Source organism: Cotesia typhae, unplaced genomic scaffold (assembly GCF_013202065.1).
Source record: "Cotesia typhae breed Kobodo isofemale line unplaced genomic scaffold, CoteBio_Ctyphae contig_11, whole genome shotgun sequence".
In the NCBI taxonomy this organism is placed as follows: Eukaryota; Metazoa; Arthropoda; class Insecta; order Hymenoptera; family Braconidae; genus Cotesia; species Cotesia typhae.
Window position 1 is genome coordinate 2,651,622 of NW_027423711.1, and position 24,144 is coordinate 2,675,765.

The 24,144-nt window shown below is 29.6% G+C and overlaps 2 protein-coding genes across 6 annotated transcripts in view; one reads left to right on the forward strand and one right to left on the reverse strand.

The window, feature by feature from the left end:
• LOC141529026 (cell adhesion molecule 3-like) overlaps positions 1-2,559 on the reverse strand; it is a 33,718-nt gene extending 31,159 nt beyond the window's left edge. Inside the window, exon 1 of the mRNA XM_074245368.1 lies at positions 2,213-2,559. Coding sequence (XP_074101469.1) covers positions 2,213-2,249 — 37 coding nt within the window. The 5' untranslated portion in view covers positions 2,250-2,559. The remainder of the gene's footprint in view (positions 1-2,212) is intronic.
• A 6,939-nt stretch (positions 2,560-9,498) lies between these two features.
• On the forward strand, positions 9,499-22,307 carry Nhe2 (Na[+]/H[+] hydrogen exchanger 2). 5 transcript variants are annotated; one of them, XM_074237784.1, is made up of 16 exons: positions 9,524-10,812; positions 11,737-12,000; positions 12,933-13,129; positions 14,850-15,106; positions 15,328-15,545; positions 15,743-15,945; positions 16,161-16,250; positions 17,210-17,280; positions 17,378-17,593; positions 17,696-17,831; positions 18,044-18,199; positions 18,638-18,713; positions 18,857-18,961; positions 19,093-19,209; positions 20,299-20,622; positions 20,809-22,307. In XM_074237784.1, the coding sequence occupies exons 1-16, from the start codon at positions 10,335-10,337 to the stop codon at positions 21,048-21,050; spliced, it is 3,150 nt and encodes a 1,049-aa protein (XP_074093885.1). In that variant the 5' UTR covers positions 9,524-10,334; the 3' UTR covers positions 21,051-22,307. The 5 variants fall into 5 exon arrangements, with proteins under 5 accessions (XP_074093869.1, XP_074093864.1, XP_074093885.1 ...); XM_074237793.1 differs by having other exon boundaries at positions 9,525-10,812; positions 18,059-18,199; XM_074237768.1 differs by having other exon boundaries at positions 9,499-10,812; positions 17,378-17,831; positions 18,866-18,961.
• The last annotated feature ends 1,837 nt before the right edge of the window (positions 22,308-24,144 follow it).

Below are 24,144 nucleotides of genomic sequence, written 5' to 3' on the forward strand. Positions count from 1 at the left end.
AAGTACAACTTTGAAGAAAAAACTTCTAATTACTTGAGATTACAAATTACAAAGCTAGAATCACTGTTTCGAATCTTATTTATATTTACAATTGATTACTTCGATTAATTGTTTGTTTTCTTTTGTTGCAATTCACTGGGAATTTTACTCGAGATTGCCTTAAAATTCTACATATATAGAAAAAAAAAATATATATATATATATGTCAACAAAGTTTCTTTTTTCTTCGCCATAAAAATAACGATCTCAACCAATTGTTTTCTTCCAATTACACTCGACAATATACAATCGATAAAAATATTTTTCGTTGAGTTTCATAGCTTTTTTTATCCCAAATTTTATTGTCGGTGTATTTTGGTCACGGAAATCCTTTGTCAGTGAAGTTGACGTTAACATTTTTGACCATATGCATCAAACAATCCAACAACACATAAAACACACAAATATTTACAAAAATCATTCACTTTGATAGTCAAACTCATCACTCTTATATAAGAACTTAAAAAGACCGCTTACAAATTCCCGAAATTCTATTTGAATTTATAGAAATAAAACCACAAGACTCAAACTTATCGACTCCCCTGACAAAAGTTAAAATCAATTCCAACTTTTGCCAAGAAATACTTCTGAGTTCAAAAAAGATAAATCTTACGTGAGTCATAGAAAATTAAACGTTTAGTAATAATAAAAATTAATTTACGTGATTTTATCAAGTATTTTCAACTTTACTCACTCAGGAATATTTAAAAAAATTGTTGTAATTTTATAATATCATATAGTAGAGTTGTAATTATGACTACTAATAGGTACAATAATATAAACATTCACTCACTGTGATTTTATCTAAAATACATATTTTAGTCCATATTTATTGATAAATATCGCTGAATATTTGTTGTAATATTATCAAACGAGCTTTTTTTGAATCGATTTATAATTTTACCATGATTTATGATTTTAAATACAATTTTTCATAGTTTACACGGAAAGAAATGGTTGTTTTAGGTTAGAATATATTAACAGTGTCTGTAAAAAATCAAAACTTTAAAGTAGTGTAAAATTACGTTGTTGAAAACGCTCAAGAGGGAATATATAAAATAGGGATTTAAGAGGCTTTTGGGTCGAGTCACAAGGGACGAATTCGAGGTAACATCAATTTCGATTGAGGGGAATCAGGAGTAAGTAATAGGTCGAAGAAATAGTCCTTGGTGATATTTTTTTTAATTTTCCACGGGCTATTAATTCTACCTTGTTAGACACCGTACAACAATTGTATAACTAAATTGTTAACGATGTATACATTACTTACTTTAGGTGTTTTTAAATATATATTTATATATAAATGTGTTTGTGAAATGTTAAACCCAGAAACACGTAATTTGACAGACTGACCACACTAGATGCGTGGGTCTTGAGCTATTTGAAATACCGCGGAGGGTAAACCACACTTTGTATATTGTATATATGCCGATACACAGGTACATATATATATATATATATATATATATATATATGTACATATAAATAAATACGTGTACATACATTCACCTTATAGTATTATAGTTATATGGATATATAATAGCAGCAAGGGCCTAGAAGTTAAGTCACGAAAGCCTTGGCACGCACGAGGACAATGTATTAGGCACCTTATCGCTCATCCGGTCGTTTACAAAATCCCTATCGCTGTACATCGCTTTTAAAAAGTCATTGCAATACAATCAATTCCTTTAAATATATACCTCGCTAATCTAAACACAATAATCATTATAAAGCAATCTTCTCTCAGTGTTAGAACCAAAACCATCATCAATCACGAAGAAATGAAAATTAATGCAATAATTTTAATTAGCCACAAATAAAATGTAATTGCATTATAAAATGAAAAAAAAAAAAAAATTTCCAAAACTTTGGTTCAAATAAAAGTACAACTTGAATATATTTTTATTAACTATGTCAACAATTGTTCACAGTCACACACAGTAGAGAAGAGCTAGCTCTTGGCTTACATTAATCGCGTTCTCTCAAGTTGATACAACATCACAGAGACATGAAAAGACGCCGGATTGCGGACGTGCGGACAAAGGAATTGACAAAAAGAGTGAGCGGGAAGTTTAAAGAAGAATTTTGAGTATGCTTTTGCAAGTATTATACCAGACGAACTAAATCTACTTTTAGCTGCTTTTTTATGCTTTTTACAAAGGATTACACTCACCGATAATAAAAGCGAGCAAGACGAGTCTCAGTTCCATCGATGTACCAATTGTACTCAAAAAGAGATTTAAATTTGAATTTAAACAGGATAAAAATGAAGAAATTAAAAAATAAATAAATCTATTTTTTTTTTATTTATTCTCAAGGACCGTTGTCTCGCCACGAGTTGTTGCAGCGCGATTTAAACGTTATAATAAAACTCACTACTGTTAAGACTCGCATGACGTTACGGGAATCGTTAGCACGATGACAGACAGCGTTACGGAGAGACGGTTTCTACGGAGCATCGCACAGTGGCAACATCCCTTACGTAATAACAGAACTCTCGTCTCGCTGAGGAGTATCTCAGCAACTACCCTTCGCGATTGTCGGCGTTTCATACGTTCGATGAATCCGGTCTCTGGAGGAGGCATCGCGCAGAATCTATTTTGGAACTCGACGCGCAAGCGCTAATTCACAAATCCAAATTCCACCCCCGCTTTGTGCTTACAGATTATGTATATCTATATCCACCCATGTGTGTGTAATTATAAATATGTATGCTGCACTGAGTATGTACAGATCTATATATATATATAGATATAGATATATGTAATGGTATTTATAGTATATGTGTATATATGTACACTTTAATATCAAAATAACGTCAAAACTGGTCCGATAAAGCAACCCGTTGCCTGCCGCAAGATATCCTGTGAATACAACCAATACAGGAACATACAGAGTACAGCCCTCATCAGTCTTGGTATCTCTTCATTCTATATATGCTTCTTTTGCCCTGTAGTAACACCATCGTCTATACAGACATCCACTTAGAAGACACACGTGGTATGGGTTTACTCCTACATATTACATTACAACTATATAAATATATATACATATATATGTAGCTTCTTTCATCTAAATTATTATTATTTATTTATTTTTGTCTTCACTTCTGCATTATGTATAATGGCATATTTTATTTTTATTTTTTTTTTTTGTCCATTTCATGTGTACTGTGTACGTCCCGATGTTCCATTCTCTCACACTTTTTTTATTCAGACGCTCCCGTGTGAATTTTTTAGCATTAATAACGAACGTCTTTTGGTTTTTGTGGGCGAGCGTGCATAAAATAATTATTAATATTAATTTAATAAGTTTTGTGTCAGCTTCGGCTAATGAAGTAATAAAAACATATTGATTTTACCGATAATTAAAAAAATAATAATTACATTATAAATTTTATAACTTTAAGTTCTTTGACGATCAGCTCTCTTATGTATGCAGAAAAGAAAATAAATTTTTGATTAGAGAAAATCTGCTTAGCAGTTAAACTTTTTATACTCTTTTATTATACGGTCTTTGTATGCCAATCAAATATTAATAATGTATGACGAAAACTTATGCTTATGTTTATTTTATTTTAGTTTTTAAAGAAAATTTTTTACAATATGTATTATGTATTGGTTATTAATATTTTTAAAAAAGTCAAAAAAATACTTCTATGGATTACGGATTTATAAAATGGAAATTCATACATATTTGATTCGTTTTTATTTTTTTATCACTTTTTATGGCATTTATTTTATTTAAAAATTTTAGCGGTAACTCTTGCGGAAAAAAGCGTTTTTTTATTTGAAATAGAATTTACACAAAAATACGATTCTACTTTTTTTTAGTCTGTTAACATTTAGGAATTTTATTTATTTATTTTTTTTTTTTTTTCGTACGTAGATATTTTATCATAGATTTTTATTAATATAATTTCTCAAGTCGGTAAAAATACGTTCTTTTATTAAATGAATTACCATAAAATCAATTTTATGGTAATTATTATAAAGATATAGATCTAAGAAAAAGTAAAAAAAAAAAGGAAAGCAAAGCCGTATTATTTTATTTAAACGAAAAATCTGTTTAAGAATAAATAAAAAAGAGGTAAAACTTTAAGGCTTTATTTAATGTTTATATTTATTCAATTTTGCTCAAATATCCTTCGTCTAAACGAGTTATAGAAACTCAATCCCCAACTCTGAAATTCTCGGCAACTCTCGAAAACAACACACCAACCCGTAATACAAAGTTGAGTTTCTACGGAAAACGGAAAGGGTGTATTTTAGACAAAAGGCATACATACATTTCTACAAATATATGTCTATATATTTTAACTAAAATATACCTTTTGTCTTTACTACACACATCTATCCGCATATAAATTATATGGATATTTTATTTGAAATTCGACACTCTCGTCTAATAGTAGCTGGTACCGAGCACGTTACCTCTTTAAATCCTCAACCCAGTTTTTATGGTGAAAGAAGAAACTATTTAGACGAAAGTTATTTGTTTGTTATTATTTTATCTAACTAACGAGGTTTAAATACCTTGGTATTAATAAAATAGCGCAGTGTGTAAAATAAATGGAGTTCGGTGCGGTGCAAAAATTTTAAATACTGAGTAAAAGTCACAATAAGGAGCATTTAATTAATTATTTTTAGTGTAAAAAAAAATTATTTGTAAAATTTACGATACGAATTCAATACGGAAAGAAATATTGAAGATGCGAAAAAAATTTCATGTTGAAAATTTGATTTCCTATGAAAAAGATCTCGATCAATTTTTATGGCTTCTTTCATCTTTCCGGTGGGATTTGAATTCAAAAGAAGTAGATTTTTTTCAAGTAATCGGATAAAATATTGTTTGTAAAAAATTTAAATTGAAGTTACACGTTAAGTATTGAAGATATAGAAAAACTAAACTTTTAAAAAGTTCTTACAACATAATTTTAAATTTATTATTCTGACTTGATAAGAAAAACTGTAAATAAATTTCTTCAATAAAATATTTACTTCACTCTTAATACAAGCATGCAAAGATTACAGGTTAAGATTTAACTTCGAATATTAACACCCCAGTGAATGCATAAAAATGTCTAAATATTTTAAGATGGGATTTACACATTTAACTTTGTTGTTTTAACACACTTGGATTTAAAGTGATATTCTTTGTTTACTGTTTTAATTTTTTAGTTTATTGTATCAGTAAAATTTATTAAAATTTTTGCGGATTAAGTAAAACTTGTGCGAATTTTTTTTACAATATTTTAATAAAATAACAAATGTCTATTTTACAATGTACAAAAAAGACTGGCATTCATAACGACTGTTGAAAAAAAAAATATTTTTCATTAATAAATATTTGAATTTTCTTATTTACAAAGTATAATATGTCCACTCGTTTTTTTATCGCAAAATTGTGCAAAACATTTTACTGATAACTTTACTTGAGTATGATCTGAGTAGATAAGGCTTTTAGCACTCGTGTATTAGCCCACGCGCTTAGCTCGTTGCGCCAACTCACTCATAGCTAACGCTCTATCCACTCAGTTACGTATTCAAATTTATTGTCATCCGGTGGCGCTGAATCCTTTAAAATAAAATATTTTTTTTATTAATTCTTTGAGGAAAAAATTTTTTACAATTTTTCCTCAATAGCGGAAAACATAAGCTTTAATATGGTATTAATATTTTTTAATTTGGTGAATAAGTAAAAAAGATCTAGCTGTAGTATAAAAAAATAATTTCTGGTCGATTTTGAGGAATCTCAAAAAAACTATGAAGGAAAATTTTTTTAAATGTGGTTTTTTGGAATAACTTTTAAACGGCTTTATCAATCAATTTCAAAGAGCTAATAAGCTCTTAACATAAAAAAATCACATCGATTGCCGCCAAGTATGTCAAAATCAATTGATTCGATCGTGAGTTATGGTTGACGAAAAAAAAAGTAATTTTTTCGAATTACTCCAAAATTTTTGGTTTAATCAATTTATGTTTAAAAGTAAATCTCAGGATTCAAAAAACTGCATCGAATGCTGCCGACCGCGTGAATATCGGTTTATTCATTCAAAATTAATTTCAGTTTGAAAATTTAAAGAATAATATTTTATTAAACTTTTGTTAGACTTTTGAGCTAGGAAATTAATATAATTTATAAATATTAACCGAAAATTCCTATTGAGTAAAGGTCCCCCCTTTTCTCTTTATCCTTCATTTCCCCAGTTCCCAAATTTGTCTTTAATGAAAAATTTAGCTTTGAATTATGGCTATTAAATAAATTAAATTATTTAATAAAAATTAAATAAAACACATAAATTATATTTTTATGGGGTTGCAGGGATGGCCTTTCGCTTCAACCGTTTTTCTAATTTTAGTTAACAAAAAATGAAATTTAAAATGATTTTTCCCAATCAAATGTTTCCAATGGAACATAACTTCATGTTTTTATTCGATCATATCTTTTCGAACGGTTCGATTGCCAGTTCCAGTGACTGCCCTTTCCCCTGTGGAGTTTATCGACGTTCGAATTAATGAAATTTAATTTCCAAAAAGTTATTTGGTATTAAACCTACACCAGTAGTGGATACTGTGTACTCCAGACTGAACAGCCATAAACCGGGTACAGTAGAGAGACTATCTGGCGATATTAATCGGATTTGTCACCTACTGTTAAACTACCTTGGTAGATATTTGCACATGTAATCGGTTACGCATATCACACACGTTAACTTGAAACTCATATCGAATGAAGAGGTTTGCTCAAAGATGACCATAATGGATAATAGGCATCAAGTTAACTTGAGAATGGAAGTAATCCTCTTAATGGAATCCTTTGATCATTGAGCATCTTGCATTTGATTATCTCATAATGCCATTGCAATTACGATTACAATAATTAAACTCAAGTCTGTCTATTGGGCTTATCATCCAGTCAAGTCGACTCTCTGGTCTTTGCTATTGTGTACTGTGTACTGTGGCTGTATACAAGACTCAGACATGTGTTTTCAATGGACACACACCATCTTGTCACCAAGTTATTCCGGTATCCAGGTTATCTTGACCTGTATTTCTAGTTCTACTTTGTCTTACCTTTACTGTACATATCTACTTATACTTCTCGGCACCCTCTATATCACACGATATACCTCATACCTTACCCTACCATACCATACCCTATACCGCACAATACTTGTCATAATAATAACCATACAACAAAAGTATATCATCAATCATACTCATATACATACTACTTTTTTAGTCTATAATCATAAGTATGCTAAACATAAATCATCCGTCCAATTGCAGAGCACGCTACAATTGATGATCAAATTATAAATTTATTTCAATATAAATAATACTAAATTTTGGTATAACTTTTAACTTAAATACGAGTTTAAGTTTAATGCATTACTAGTGCTATATATGTTCAAGTTATGAGGATTTATTAACTCCTTCAAGAACATTATTGAATACATTTATTCAACCTCTGTTTACTCTCAAATAAATACTTGTATAATAATAAAAAACTAAGTTGATTAAATTGAGAAATTGTCCTTGATTAAAATTAATTTTTTTACTTAATTCAAAATGATCTTTGTGGTTTTCTTTTGAACCACGTTTTATTTATCATCAATTTAACAAAGTTTTCTTATAATAAAACATATTTATTTGATACGATATTTCTTTATGGTACTAAAATTACCAGACAGTAATTTTTACGACTTTTCTTAACAAATTAAAAAAAAATTATTAAAACGGTTGACCCTACAGGCCATTCCTGCAACTTCCCGCTAATTTTAAATGCAAAACGTCCCGGCTTGCAGAAATCGACACATTTTTTTAATCTTAACAAAAACATTAATTTGACAAAAATTTTTAAAGTTCTTTTAAAAAAAACACTTTCTCGAATTTTTTTTCGATAATAATATCTTTCGAACAAATCAACCGATTCTGTTGCAGTTTACATCAATCGACGTCATTTTTTGAATAGAAGAGCTGATTAGATCATAGAATTGATCAAAACAGAAGTTTTTAATTAAATCTAAAAAAACCATTTTTCGAAAATTAAAACAACTTGAATTTTTGAGGTTTTCTCAGAATCTACTGTGTTAATTCGGTCTCAATTTCCAGAGAATCTAAGTTTAAGGAAACCCTTTCAGATACCTCAAACCGCTTTTCGATCAGATACTTCGTCACAAAGTTATAAGATGTTTACATGTTTGCACACACATACATGCACCCACACATCCGTTTCAAATATGTTTTCAGTACTAGTTTATTTATAAAATAAAGAAAAAAATATATATTTTTTGGTGAAAATATATCAAGTCATCTTCACTTATTTCTCTAAAAATTTCAACTATAGTTTCTTCTCTACTTTTTTCTCTATTTATATATTTAAATTATGAAAAAGTAAAAGTATCATTAAAATCGCTGCGTTTGATATTGTTTTTTTTTTTTATGTATAACCATTGGACTGAATTCTCATCAATTGATGTACCCTAGAAAATGCGATCTACAATATTTCATTCAATTCAATTTTATTAACAAATATATACAACTGTTGTAGACTCACGTAATACCTAATGGTTTTTAAAATATTACTCAGCAAAATTTAAAGCTTCAATCTCAATATTATTAATTTACATTTTCAATAGACCTTTCTAATAAAAAAAAAAAAAATAATTTTCAATAATTGTTTTCTTTCTTTCTACTTAAATCAATCTTGATTGATTAATAACAATAAATATTAAATCAATACAAAAGCGCTTGAAGAAATGATTCGTTATCTCGATCTTATCTGTAAATAAAAATTTATCAGAAAACGTTAATAAATTTATCAAATATAACCAAATTAAATCCAAATAAATCTTAAAGCATCAACGATGGTAAGAAATAAAATGGAAATGGATAAAATCAAGCCAGCGACCCTTTGATTGCCGAGAAAAGATCGATAGATATACATATGTCTTCTCTCTCCAGCAGAAGTGAGCTTGAATGCTATTTCATCTGCGTTTTTTCCTGGAGGGTGTTCATCTCTTATCCATCTTCTGCACAGTAATGGAGGTCCTACATCAGATTGTGTTGAGCAAAAGCTGATATAACTATAACGGTATACGCGTGTCTGTTGTATTGGCTGGTAGAAGTGTGGAGACGGTCTGACGATACAATATACGTCGACGTCGATACCACTACACCAACGATGACGAGGACGATGAAGGTAACACGGCAACATAACGACGTCTGGTGTGGAAAGTCGCAGGGGTGAAAAGAGGGTAGACGGGCAGACATGCGCGATCGAGCCCAGCCGACCCTCGGCAGGGGTGTTCAGCAGTCTAGATCTTCTAGGGGATCAAGGAGGCGAGGGTGTCCACTGTTATTCATATTGTTAATACATACAACGTTCAATGTGTTCGTGTATGTACACAAAAGCTGATTTTCCGTGTAGATGAACGCCTGCGCGGGTTTAATCGACGATCAGCTGTGAACAAGCTCGAGTTGAAGAAGAAGAGAAGCCTCAGTGGCGCCGCGCAACCCGTCGGCACCGATTCTTATTTACGGGTTTTTCATTTATTTATTTACACAATAATAATCACCTCGGTGCCTCCTTGCACTGTATTTTAATAGTTCTAAAATTAAAATCAAAATAATTATGTAATCGTGATAAAAATGACTCCATCAGCAGCTTCTGTATGATAAACAGTTATTGCTTCAGTATAACTAGGAGAGTAGTAACAGCACTTGCCGCAGCAGTGGTGATGGTCGTTACAAAGTGACTCGGGGGTTGTTGGAGCTTTTAAATACGAATAAAAAAGATCACATGCGTTTAGTGGGTGTACGATTACCATGAAACCGAAGGGTCTTGCATCGAGGAAACAGTCTCGTCGAATTATTATCGAGTCATCTGGCTCTTCAGTATTATCATCATCATCATCAAGTACTGAAGAGGAGAACGAAGACGCAGCGACGTTTAAAGAGCGTCGCTTACGCGTCACTTGTTATATCTGAATTATTTTTATCTAATATTAAACACATATTTCTTCATCAGTGATTTTCTTGAGTTATTCTTGCGTGTCGCTCCTAAATTGTAAGAAAATAAATATATATTAGTTATTTTTAATTTATTTAAAATAACTAACTCGATAAAATAATTGACAAATTTATAAATAATTAATTTAAATGAAGTAATAAAATAAAGGATAAGAATTTAATAAATTAATAAATTACCAAGAAGATGATGAGTGAATAGTTGTCCACTGCCTGGGAGCGTATGCTGCGCATACCCCAACAACCCACGTGAAAAATAAAATGGCAACCCATCAAAAGAGTACTCGGTGTGTTTTGACACTGGTGTTGTTATTGTTTGCGAGTGATGTGCTGTATTGCGCAGCACGCTCGTACGACGATACCAGACGACTGGGCTCCTCCGGGGATGATAATAATGATGGCTCGGTGATCCAAGTACTGCCAATGCACGGGCCCAGTGCTGATAATCATGATCTTCCTCAGGATTTGGGAAAACCGTATCCTGGGAAGAGCTTTGGACCCATGGGACCCATCGATCGCACTTTCCTCGACGAATCGCTTCGCAATCTAGAGAGCGGTGACGACAGCGGTATTGTCGGTGGTGATGATGCTAATTCTAATCAAAATTCAAATGGGAATGCTAATTTTGGTGGGCACGCCAAGAAGCGAGAGTACAAAGTATTTAGCGTTGAGTTTCATCGAGTTGAAACTCCTTTCATTATTGGGATCTGGATATTCTTCGCCAGCCTTGCTAAGATTGGTGAGTAATCATCTGGATAAATCTTGAAGAGTTTACGCTCTTGCTCTCTGCCTTTTATTTTATTTTATTTTATTTATGTTGTACTTTAATATATGATTAGACGTTTACATTCTCTGCAATTACAAAAGTAATAACTCATCGCTCACAAGACTCAAGGGGCCGAAGCACTTGAAGTTTAATTGAGCTCGTGATGGCTGTTATTAGTTACGATAGATATAGTTGCGAAACAAGATTAAGTCTATAGCCCACTACTGAATAAGCCGTAAAGCGTTTTATTATCTACCTCTGGAGCAGCTTTTTCAAAAATTTAACTCCTGTTGTGGCTTCTTGCCTGTTTTTAAATCAACAAATAAAACCGCACCCTGAATCTTGTGGCGTGTAAAAGGTCAAGACCTGGTTGCTGGATTTTATTTACCCTTCGTCTCTGTATTAGTCTAGCCTTGACTGTCGGCACGAATTGCTGCATATTCATGAAAACAATGTGCCATTGCTGTGCTTTATCAACTTTCAAGTAGATTTTTAGTCATATATACGTCTTCTTTTTCTTTATCGTATAATTTACATCCGACTGTTTAAAAATATTGATTGAAAAAAATTAAAAATGATTAAATTTAAATTCTTTTCAATCAGTACACAGAAAAAAAAATTCTTGAACTAAGAAAATTATAAGGAAGACTGAATGAAGTTATTTTGGAGCAAGAAGAAATTTTCTTGGCTTAAAAAAAATTTAACTTCGTTCCAAAAATTTTAATTTTATTTAAAAAATTTTCAGTCTTCCTTAAGATTTTCTTGATTTAAGAAAATTTACACTTGACTCAAGACTTCTTTTTTTTCTGTGTATTATTCATGGCCCTGAAACATAATTTTACTTAATATAAATATAAATATAATAAAAAAATAAATAATAAATTTTTTTACGAATAGGTTTTCACATGGCGCCCAAATTCAGCAAGATGTTTCCCGAATCCTGTCTACTTATTGTCGTGGGAGTTGTTATTGGTGTCCTGCTGTTTCATGCAAGCAGCGTACATGTATCACCACTTACACCGGATACATTCTTCCTCTATATGCTTCCTCCTATAATACTTGATGCTGGTTATTTTATGCCCAACCGATTGTTCTTCGACCACTTGGGAACCATCTTGTTATTCGCTGTTATTGGAACGATATTCAATACTCTGTCGATAGGTAAGGAAACAAATTTAATGTAATATATTTAAAATTTATCCGTAATCAAGAATTTGTCATTTCCAGAACTTGATTTATTTGAAATATTGCCGTTTAGTTTAAAGCACCGGTATTTCATAACAGACACAGCAAAATTGAATATAAAAATAAGTTTTGAAATCTAAATTATTTATGTCAGTCTTTTCAGGATTTCTAGGCTTTACAAAAAAATCATCCTCTGTAATGCTATTGTTGCGAAATGCAAAATGCATGCTCATTTTAATTCAAATATTTTTTCTATTTTCTGTTATCACCTTACATATTCATTTTTATCTCTACTTTCTGTGTAAACATGTCCTTGATGTTTTTGTTTTCATCGTGTGAATGAGCAGAAACAAGATTGGATCTAAATTCAATTTACTTTTTACATTGTTCGTGGTTTTACGTTTATATTTATAAAATTTTTTCACTATCGATATAATAATAGAAAAAAATAATAATTGTTTTATTCTTTTCTTTATAAATTTTATTTTTTTTTTTGCTTGACACACTTACTGCTTGGTTTAATTTGTTTCCCTACGACTTTACAGCTGAAACCAAGTTCAACAGATATATTGATCGTGCTTCACCAACATCAGCTTTATAATTTATTTACCTTTGAAGTTAATTTAAAGTTACGAAAGCTTTGTTGGTAAAATAGGAAAAAAAAAAAAATAATAATAAAAACAACAGGAAACATTAAATGTCACGAGTCAAGAGTATATGATACTTATTATTTTGTTTTTTTGTTAAACATCTATTTAAAAGTAAATTTTAAAATCCAAATGCTCAGCATAATCCCCGTGTCAAAGAAAATTTCAAAATAATTGCTAACATTTTAAATTATGCATTCTTGTTTTTAAATATTCATGGGTTAACAAACGTTTTTTTTTCTTCTCTGCTTTTAAATTTAGGTGCAACACTCTGGGTTTTAGGAAAGAGTGGTCTTTTTGGTTTTACAACACCACTTCTTGACATGTTCCTTTTTTCTGCACTAATAAGCGCTGTTGATCCAGTCGCAGTGCTTGCTGTCTTTGAAGAAATTCACGTCAATGAAATTCTTTACATCGTTGTCTTTGGAGAAAGCTTGTTAAATGATGCTGTCACTGTTGTAAGTACTAAAAATTTTATTATTATTATTATCATCATCTCATTATTATCCCATTATCTAGTACATCACCTCAACATGAACATATTCAAAACATCAAATGACAATAGTACCCGATTATATTCCTCAAGTAAGTTATTAATGTGACCTACTTACTGAAGAACCAATTCACAATTTGCAAATCATCTATTCACTGTATATGTCTCTGACGTAGACAGACATCAAAGACATACCGAATTGTAAACTTTGTATCATACTCAGATATTCACATCATTAAAACTAATATTATTGTTATGTGTTTCAAATAAAAACTAGGTTGTGTTGTAATGCCTTTTAATTGACAGGTGTTAGATTATTTATGAATTTATTAATATTGGGTTATATCTACTTGAAAATACCACATGGTCTAATACTGTTTTATATTTTTATAATATATTGTACTTTCAATTAGAAATTAGTGTGAAATATGTCAAAAATATCGTCTTCTTTTGCCGTAAAACTAGATGTCAATTGCTTCCCTAAGCTTAAATTTAAATTTGTTTTTGGTAAATATTTACAAGTGGGGTAAATACGTGAATGTTGGAACGCTTCACGTAATAATTATCCGTAACTCCTATTCTTTCTCGCTTCACAGCATTATTTTCGAATTTGTAAAATGTGGGGTAAACCGTTTTAATTTTAATTTTTTTGAAGAAAATTTATTTTTGATTTTATTGATAAATTTTTTTTGGAAAAATACATAAAAAAATAAACTATTAAAAAAAAAAGTTGATAATCGCAATTTCACAAATTTTTTAAAAAATTTATAAATTTTTTAGAAAATTTTTATATTTAACTTTTTTCCAAAAAAATATATATCAAAAAAAGACAAAATAGAAATTTTCTCTAAAATCATGAGAGCCAAAATTTTCACATTTTTTATCATAGATGCGCCGGGAAAAAAAAAAAAAAAAAAAAAATTGAAAATATTAATTTTTTACTTAGTTATGGCCCAAAATAGAGTTGATCCCACCTGTGACTAATTACCATGTTTTATTTTTTTAATAAAACAATTTTTAACTTTACATCAGTTTTTACTCCCAATTTCGTTCTCTTGAATTTTTATAAATAATTATAAATTTAGATTTGCGATAATAAATAGTGTCAATATTATCAAGATGTCTTAAACTTAAAAAATATCAAATGATTATTTTCTTAATTAACAAAAATTTAGTCTTCTTTTCTAACAAAATGTAATAAATTCCTAACAATATTTTACAAAAATATTTCTATTAAAATTCAAACAGTAAATTTAATTTATGAGATGAATTTAAAAATGTTCAATGATTAACTAACAATACCTTGATCATAAAAAATAAAAATTTTAATAGAATAAATCAATAAAATTAATTAATAGAGTGAATTTGAAATAAGTACTTAATTAAAGAATGTATTTTATTGATGATCAACACAACACAGGAGGATTAATAAATTATACTTTTACAAAAAGTTTGTTCTCTGCTTGAACAATTTGTAATATTAACGAAGATATTTTTATCTTCCACATCTCAGCTTCTTATTAAGAATTAAAAAATTGATTGGCATTACAAAATGAAAAATAAATTAAAAAAACCACTCGAGTTTCTCGAGGTGGTTAATCCGACTTCATTAAATGAAAATCAATCAATGCATAAATTTTAAAATAACTGATAAATATTTTAAGTCGCATCCATTATTATTCCAGGTGTTGTACCATATGTTCGAAACATACAGCGAAATGGGTCCATCAAAAATAACATACATGGATCTACTATCAGGACTAGGATCGTTTTTAGTTGTAGCCATCGGCGGAACAATAATTGGTGTAATATGGGGCTTAGCTACCGGGTTCGTAACACGTTTTACCAATCAAGTACGCGTGATCGAGCCGATCTTTATATTCGTCATGGCCTATCTGGCTTACCTCAATGCTGAGATATTTCACATGTCTGGAATCCTCGCGTGAGTATATACAAATAACTTGTCAACACTTTAATACCTGTTTTGTATATGTATATATCGACGTACATAAAAGCTCATCCACCATCCTATCTTTATTTACATGCACATACATAACAATGAGGATTCGAGGGCTATAGGCCATCGATCGTAGATAATAAGTAACTGGATAAAAATTCAATCAACAGTATAATATAATGTGTGTTATTTTTACCCTTTTTCAGCATTACTTTCTGCGGTATAACGATGAAAAATTACGTTGAAGCTAATATCTCCCACAAATCTCACACCACTGTCAAATACACTATGAAGATGCTGTCAAGTAGCTCTGAGACAATTATATTTATGTTTCTGGGTGTTGCGACAGTAAATAACAGGCATGATTGGAATACGTGGTTTGTCGTTATGACTATTGTACTGTGTTCAGTCTATCGGATTGTCGGTGAGTCGCGAATAAACATACTACTCTATAAATAATTATATTTATTCAGTTTGCGTGAAATAGTACCTACTACTCGCCATTAAATTATATAATCCATTATTTAGACGTTTATTGATTTTCGGACGACCGAATTTTATTTTATTTCATTTTATTCTATTATTATTTTTATTTAATATTATTTTTGCTATTATTCACAGGCGTAATGGTACTCACGGCAGTGGCTAATCGATTCCGGCTGCATAAACTGGACAAGGTAGAAAAGTTCGTGATGTCGTACGGAGGGTTGCGTGGGGCCGTGGCATTCGCCTTGGTTCTTCTCATCGACCCGAAACACGTGCCTCTCCAGCCGATGTTTGTAACAACAACTATCGCCGTAATTTATTTCACTGTTTTCATTCAGGTTAATAAACAGATTTAAACTTTGTAACGGACTAAAACAGTCAAATATTTAAATACAGTTGTTAGTGTAGCAGAATATCGCACAATTGGTCACTGAACCAATCACTGTTAAGTGGTTATTGTTCTATCGATTTAATTGGCGATAACTGAAAGGCTATTGATATCGGCTATTTTGACTTTATTGCTTTTTTTTTTTTTTTTTTTTTTTTTTTTAAGGGTATAACAATTAAGCCATTGGTAAAAATATTAAATGTTAAAAGAGCCGAGAGACGGAAACCGACCATGAATGAAAGGATACACGAGAGAGTAAGTTATTCTATTAAATCTTGATATCTCTCTGTTTAAAAATATTTATTGAAAAAAAGTTTCTATCACGAGATTTTAATTTTTTTTCAATAATTTCAATTTTTCAGTATATATCATAAAAATAAAGACAACATTTAAACATTTTCATAATTTTTTTTATTAAAAAAATTAAAAAAATTATCCTTGCAATTTTTTTAAAGTTTAATTGTCGGAAAAAAATTAAAAATTATTTAACATCGTCTAATTTGATTATCATGTATAAATCTATAGAAATATAATTTGCATAGAGCGACTTTTTTTTAACTTTTTCCAATAAATTCACTGATGATGACTCCGATCGTTAAAATTTGGAGTGATTTGCAGAGCATTAAATCTAAATTTAGTCAGACACTCATCTTAAAATTTCTTGCTTACTATTATTTCACCTCATTTTTTTTTTTTTTTATTATAAATAACTGATTACATTTCTAAAATTTTTGATTGTTTTTGAAATTTGAAAAGTGAAATTTATTTTAATTAATTTTGAAAATTACGCGGTAAATAATTTTCATTTTTTAAAAATTTAATTTTAATAAATCAATTACAATAAAAAAAATGCTTCTAAAAATTTTCACTGGTATTTTTTATTAATTTTTATAGGTGAAACTTTTTAATTTAATTTTTTTTATAATAATTTAATTGCTGTAAATATCAAAAAAATTTTTATATCTGTCAACTTCAGTGTCATCATTTTCAATTGCAATTATCTCAAATTAGTTCAAATTTTAACAGCATATGATTATGCATTTAATGATTTATATTCAAAGTTTCGAGGACTTTTTAAAATATTGCTTTTATAACTGTACTGCCTTAAATAAATAAATAAATAAATAAATAAATAAAAAATATTTTTAAACAGGGCTATTTGATTGCTATGCAATATATAATAAATGAATTTAATAAAATTCGTTATATTTTAGATAATGGATCATATAATGGCTGGTGTCGAGGACATTCTCGGAAAACATGGAAATTATCATTTAAGGGATAAGTAGGTCATCTAGTAATAATTAAATAAATTTGTTAACTATTTTCGGCCTTGTTATTCAATACATATATGTATGTATGTGTATATTAACCTTTAACAGATTCAAAAGGTTCGATAATAAATTTATACGTCCGTACTTGGTGCGAAATCACTACGGTGCTGAGCCAAAAATATTGGAAACATATTCTAAGCTCGCGATGAAAGATGCAATGGATTACATAAGAAGAAATGCCTCAACAATCGGAAATATAAGCGGGACCGAGAGCATGTCAGCGATATTCCGAAACTACAGCAATCCTGGACAATTTAATTCAAGGTGGGCAGTCCAGAAGAAATTGAAAATAAGTCAACACCGTGTGACACCGTTATTAGCTAAGGGAAGTACATGTTCCAGTAATTTTCCTTTTGTTCATTCAAGTCCAAGTTGCAGTCAACTCGAGGCTGGGTGGAACATTGACCTGCAGGAACTCGAGTACTACCCCTCAAAGAAAGACTTGACAGACGCTAAGATCCATCACTTGCTTGCTGAAGAACTCTGCAAGCCGTACAAACGGGTAAGCTTGTCAACTGGGGTAAATTTATTTATATTTATTTTATCAGTCTTGTCTCATTTATTAAACTTTATTCTTATTCTTAACTTATATCTTGTTATTTTTTGACATATCTGAACTTCTAACTGTCTAACTGTCTTTATTTGTTTTATCTGTGTCATTGGTACGTTATGTGTAAGACTAATCCTTCATTTATATTGAACACATTCGGCTAGACTTACGTGTTTCAGCATCGCCGACTGAGCTACAGTCGTCACGCAGTTAACGATCGTGATTTATCAACACAAGTCAATTATAAAATGCACATGAACATTCGTCGGATGATGGGTGAGCACAAACACCGACACAAACGCAGTAAAAAAATACTCAAGGTAAGCTTGTTCCATAGGATTCCTCATTAATTATTTTATTTTTTATTATAAACATCACAGTTATTGTTATTGTTTATAATATATCATTTTACTGTATTTATATTTATATACAAGCTGTTAAGTACTAACTCTAGTAATTTATTAACAACACATGGAACAAAGATGTTCGTTATCATTATCATATAACACATTATGGTTTTATTTATTATTAAACCTTGTCACTGTAATTTACACCCTCGTATTATAGTACCGTCTTAACTATCAACTTTAGTAATTCATTATGAACTTTTTTACTATCCAAGATTCGGGCTATTTTATTTTATTTTATTTTATTACTAAAACAGAGTAATACAAAAGATAACGAAAAATTTTGTTTCATACTCCGTAAATAATATTTTTCTCACTGTTATTTTTATAAATTTATTGGCGTTTATACAGGACGGTAGTAAGCAAAATCACGTGAGTTTTCCTGAGCTTCAGCAGCAAAATGGTTCAACCAAGCTATTTTCTCCAGGTATTTATACGATGTATAAGAAAAGTGATGATCCTTATTAATCATCATTTTTATTACAATCCTTGATTCCCGAGTTTTTTTTTTTTTTTTTTTTTTTATTCCTCCTCTTTTTTTTGTTTGTTCTTTTTATCTAATTATTTCAGATTATATAGATGGTGATTTGTACAAACTTGAAGACGAAGAAGAAGGTAAACCAACACGTGATCCAGATTGGGATTCAGCGATTACTTTTACAGCTCGAACTTCAGGTAATAACCTGTTTAGTAACAACAATTTCGATACACGATCCGATAATAAAAAATTTTATTAGTTGTATACACGTACTAAATATCAAACGAGCTTCCGCTGGTAATGGTAAATGGTATTGGATTCTGTGTAGATTCTAATCAATACGGCGAGGGTTCACGATGTGATAATGGCCACAGTGATGATGATACTGATGATGATGACAACACAGAATGCGGGATGATGCGACGACATCGTGGTGAATCTGAAGGTATACTATTATTTATTATCTATTAATTTAATATCACGGATTTACTCACCGTAAAAGTTATTTATTATTCACGGAGAAAATTAAATGATTGAGTTTATTATACTAAATTTATGACTCTAATCATCTAGGATGATTAAAACATTTTTTAATGCAAAGATGGTTAGTGTTATTATTTTTTTATGATAACAGTTACCATTTTTTTTAGTACTAGTTACAAGCAGGATGGTAATATTTACTATCAAGGATAGTAAATATTATTATCACTGCAAAGGTATTGACTTGAATTTGTGCCTTTTCAATGTTTTATACCATTCTCAGCGATAGTCAATTTATTATGATTAGTATTTAGTCTGCATTCAAAAATGCTCTGTCTCTAGATATATAATTAAGAAATGAGCTTGTATCTCGTGAACCATTGACATTTTTAAAGATCTAAGCTCATCTCGATCTTACACTTATCAAGACCTTTCATTTAAGTACCCACATCAATTTTTCATATATTTATATATATTATATATATAAATATATGAAAAATATATCAAAATGCATGTGGGTACTCAAATGAAAGCTCTTGATGAGTGTAACATTGGGATGAGTTTATATCTTTAAAAACGTCAATATTTAAAAAAGTAAAGTGCAATTTAACAAAAGTCATTATTTAACAAAGCAAAATTTTATTTATTTATAGTTTACATGTCACGGCTCCCATAAATTATGGGAACAATTCCTCTAAATATATGAAGCACTCCCATAATTTGTATGGGAACTATTTCCATAATTATTGGAAACAATCTTATAAATTTTAGGAACACTTCTAAATATTATGGCCATCATTCCCATAATCATAGTAATCGTTCCTATAGTCAGTATCGGAAATAACCCCATAAATTTACAAGAATAATATCTATATTTTTCTTTCCGTATATATTTACGTTTTTGACCGCGGTTTTTAAACGCTGATATTTAAATTCTATTTGATTTCTACAATCATCTAGATAGTACTTATTACTATCGGGTTGATGGTAAAAATTTTTACCATAACTAGATTGTAATTTCTATTATTTAATTTTTTTCGTGTTGTAATTTTAGGCGAGTCATTTAGAGTAACAACACCAACAGCCACTGAAACAATGTTACCATGGAAACGCGAGGATGATTACGATGATTCTGCAAGGCCGGTTAAACAAAATGAATTCCCGGCTTGGTGTTCTAACAAAGAATACCTGGCTTACAGCTCGCCGTCAGCGACATTTTTGGGTGGAATAGAGCAACCAAAAGTACAATCCGTTATTGGTCTCTTTCGCAAAGACAGCGGTGGAAGTCCAGACCTCGCGTGTTACCGGGATCTGGATGAGAGTGATGAATTCGCGGGGATGGGTTTTACAAATGGAACTTTTTCACCGAGAACTGCAGGTAATAACTTATATATACACATATATACATTTAGTATTATTTACGTTTATTTTCTGTGGAAGATAAACGTTAAACTTTGTATTATAGTAATAAAGTAGATCAATGGCTTAAATAAAGAGAAAAATATAAAAAAAAAAAAAAAAAAAAAAAGGTTACAAAAAGGAAAAAAATAATTTGGCCTTGTAGATAAATTGAGTAAAGTTAAACGACGAGGATCAATGATGGAGCTAAGTTCTGCAGAGTCAATACACAAAGAAAAAGTAAATAACAATGGTTCGCATTCGTTGCCAGAGTACTGGAACTCACAAAGGTTACGTCTACAACAATCACAAACAACTTTTCCATGTTCAACGGCAAATGCTCCGAGTTTATCGACAGCACTTATATCCTCGTCTACAGAATCGTCCGAGGATTATGAGGAGGATTGACCGTGGATAGAACTGACGTCTTCCTCCTACGAGGAACGTCCACACCGAGAAAGTGACCTTTGTTCGGTTCTGTCGGGATTATTCCGCCGGCCGAGTGCTCCTGTCTAAATAAAATTAAATTAATAAAACAAAATAAACAACAACAAATAAACAAATAAACAAACAAACAAACCAAAAAATAAATTTAAAAAAAAAAGACAAAGCCACACAGATGAATATTTTTTCACATTGCGGACTCGCGGGAACTTTTAAAACACTGCTGATTAAAAAATAAATATAAATTAAAAAAAAAAAAAAAAAAAATTAAAAATTACTTATAAAAAGGGGAAAAAATCAAGTAACTCGATACAGTAAATGTTTAATGAGAATTTATTTAATTTAATTAACGCCGTAATTAAAACGAGGTTTTTAAACTTTGAATAATATAAAATAAAATGCGAATAACTTTTATTTTGCATTGAGAATTGTAAAAAGAACTAATTAATTAACAAATGAAATTTTATTTAATTATATTAAATTTAATTACCCAGCGAAGGATATGATTTTAAGTTTTAATAAAAGTTTGTCAGTTTGTATAATAATAATTTAAAAATAATGACGCTGTGGACCGCTTTGACATGGGTGCCTTCTATACAAACACGCTGTTTGATTAATGAAGTTCACTATTAGGACAATGATGGCAACGACTGTAACTAAATGATAATATTTGATAAAAATAAAAGTAGGTAATGCTGAGTAAGTTGATAAAAAGAAGCTAAATTTGCTCCGAGAGCACAGAATGAAAATGACCGAAGGCCATATCATACAATTTAAAAAAAAAAAAAAAAAAAATGGTGTTACATTTATTAGACTTGGATCAATAAATAATAAGGCTTCGGTTTGAATTTTCTAATACCTCTCACATCGCCCGGATAACGTCCGCTATATTTTTAGTCAATTTTAGGATTAAATAACTGTACCACTCAGTGGTATCAGTACAATTAAGACAAACATTGAATAATAAAAAGAGTACAACAATTTGGCTAATATTTCCTGAATAAATTAGTAGGAAATTTAAAAGCAGCCAATTTGATCAAAAAAAAATTTTAAAAACGAATTGTGTAATAATTGTAATTATTTATTGTTTATTGTCAACGACGGTGTCTCGTGTGGGAGCGGTCGTGTGTGACTGAGTGAACGGATTTAAATTGTAGATAATATAAATAAATTAAAATTGAAAATGATAAATTAAAATAATAAAAAAAGTAAATAGTAAAATTTAGATTACACCATCAGTGACTAGAATCTGCTGGAGATATCTTTACGCTGTTGATTTGTTAAATAAATGTTTTATTTCATATTTATTATCAAATTTTTTTTATCATTACATCCCATTGTTTTTAATTACTTGCATAAATAAGATAAATATATTTAATTGAAAATATTGTGATTAAAATACTTTTTCACAGAAATTTATTTTAATTTTTATCCAATTTTTATACAGCTTTAACTTCCTAAAAGTATTTAAAAAAAAAATCTAATATATATATATTAACTAAGTTGATAAATAGCAATAAAAATCATATTACAATGAATGTATAATCAGCGAGTGTGATCATACATTTTAATTAATAAAATAAAATTAACAATTGACTCATATATTGCTGTGATGGTCTTTTATATTTATAACTTGTTCATCAAGCTGAATCATTATTACTAAATAAGTCATTGGGCCCGTTCAAGTTTACTAAGCTCTTTGCCAGATCTTGTACTAAATACTAAAAGTGACTAATCCAAGCTTATCCCAACTAAAAACTTAGTAAACTTGAACGAGCTCATTAATATTCACAAATTATCAACATCTAAGTAAAAATTGATCGTTGATTAAAATTTAAAATTTTATTACTTTCTGCAGCAGCTGGTGATTTAAATTCATTGAGTCATTTAATTTTATATTATTTTTACCAGGTCACACAGTTAATAAAGCGAAATATTCTTCGACTAAAAAAGTAAAATTAATTTTCAACTTCACTGTGCTATTAATGATAATATAAAAATTAATTTCAATTATACTAACAATTTCTTTAGAACCATCTGGTCTTTTCTTTATCCGCAGTTCGTGCGAAAAACTCTCACTATTTTCCTATAAAATATAAATATCCATTTTACAAAAGTATTGTTCTATTTATTTCAGCGACAATTACCTTCAGGCATGTTGAGTCTCAGGTGTTAACGATATTAAGCAATTTCAGTGATTGCAGATTATCAACCGGAAATTTTTTTATTTTTTTATATAAAAAAATATTTCTTTTATTTATAAATAACTAGAAATCAACGAAAATCGACAATCAATCGCGAACTAAAATAATACTATTATTACAAGCAGCAACGAGACTAATCCGTTAATTAATTCAATAAGATCTCTGAGTTGGAAATAAAGTTCGCTTGAATTTCGTAATCGTTTGTCTGTTTGATGTGGATTTATTCTAGTATAATTAATAACCAATATGATGAAGCTCTCTGTGCCTTCAAATTCGCTCTAATAGTCGTTATTATTAATGTCAATGAGACATGCGGGCTTCTAAAAGAACATCTATAATAATTCGATTTAATATAATTATTCCTTCATTGATTAACTATGAAAATAACTTCATTTATTTCAAGTGAAGTATATTTTATCTGTAAACGCTTTTTGCATCTTTTAATCGTTGAATTACTATAATCTATACTACTAAAAGATTTTGTTAAAATGCCCTGTACTTTCTTAAATATTGACGTTTTTAAAGATATAAGCTCATCCCGATGTTACAGTCATCAAGAGCTTTCATTTGAGTACCCACATGCATTCTTGATATATTTTTCATATATACATATATATATAATATATATAAATATATGAAAAATTGATGTGGGTACTCAAATGAAAGGTCTCGATGAGTGTAACATCGGTATGAGCTTATTATATCTTTAAAAACGTCAATATTTAACAAAAGTAATTATTTAATAAATAATTTTGGCACTAATGAAATTTTTCTTACGATTTAACTTCACAGTTTATAATTTTTTTTCAATTTTTCATTTTATAAACTAATATAAAAATTTAAAAGAAATAATT

What these genes read in the sequence shown, in the direction of transcription:
- Nhe2 (XM_074237763.1), top strand. Translation starts at nt 10,335, where the DNA reads ATGGCAACCCATCAAAAGAGTACTCGGTGTGTTTTGACACTGGTGTTG. An exon ending in TTCAGTCTATCGGATTGTCG is followed by an intron (nt 15,546 to 15,742) that starts GTGAGTCGCGAA and finishes TATTATTCACAG; the next exon opens with GCGTAATGGTACTCACGGCA. An exon ending in TCTGCAAGCCGTACAAACGG is followed by an intron (nt 17,832 to 18,043) that starts GTAAGCTTGTCA and finishes ACATTCGGCTAG; the next exon opens with ACTTACGTGTTTCAGCATCG.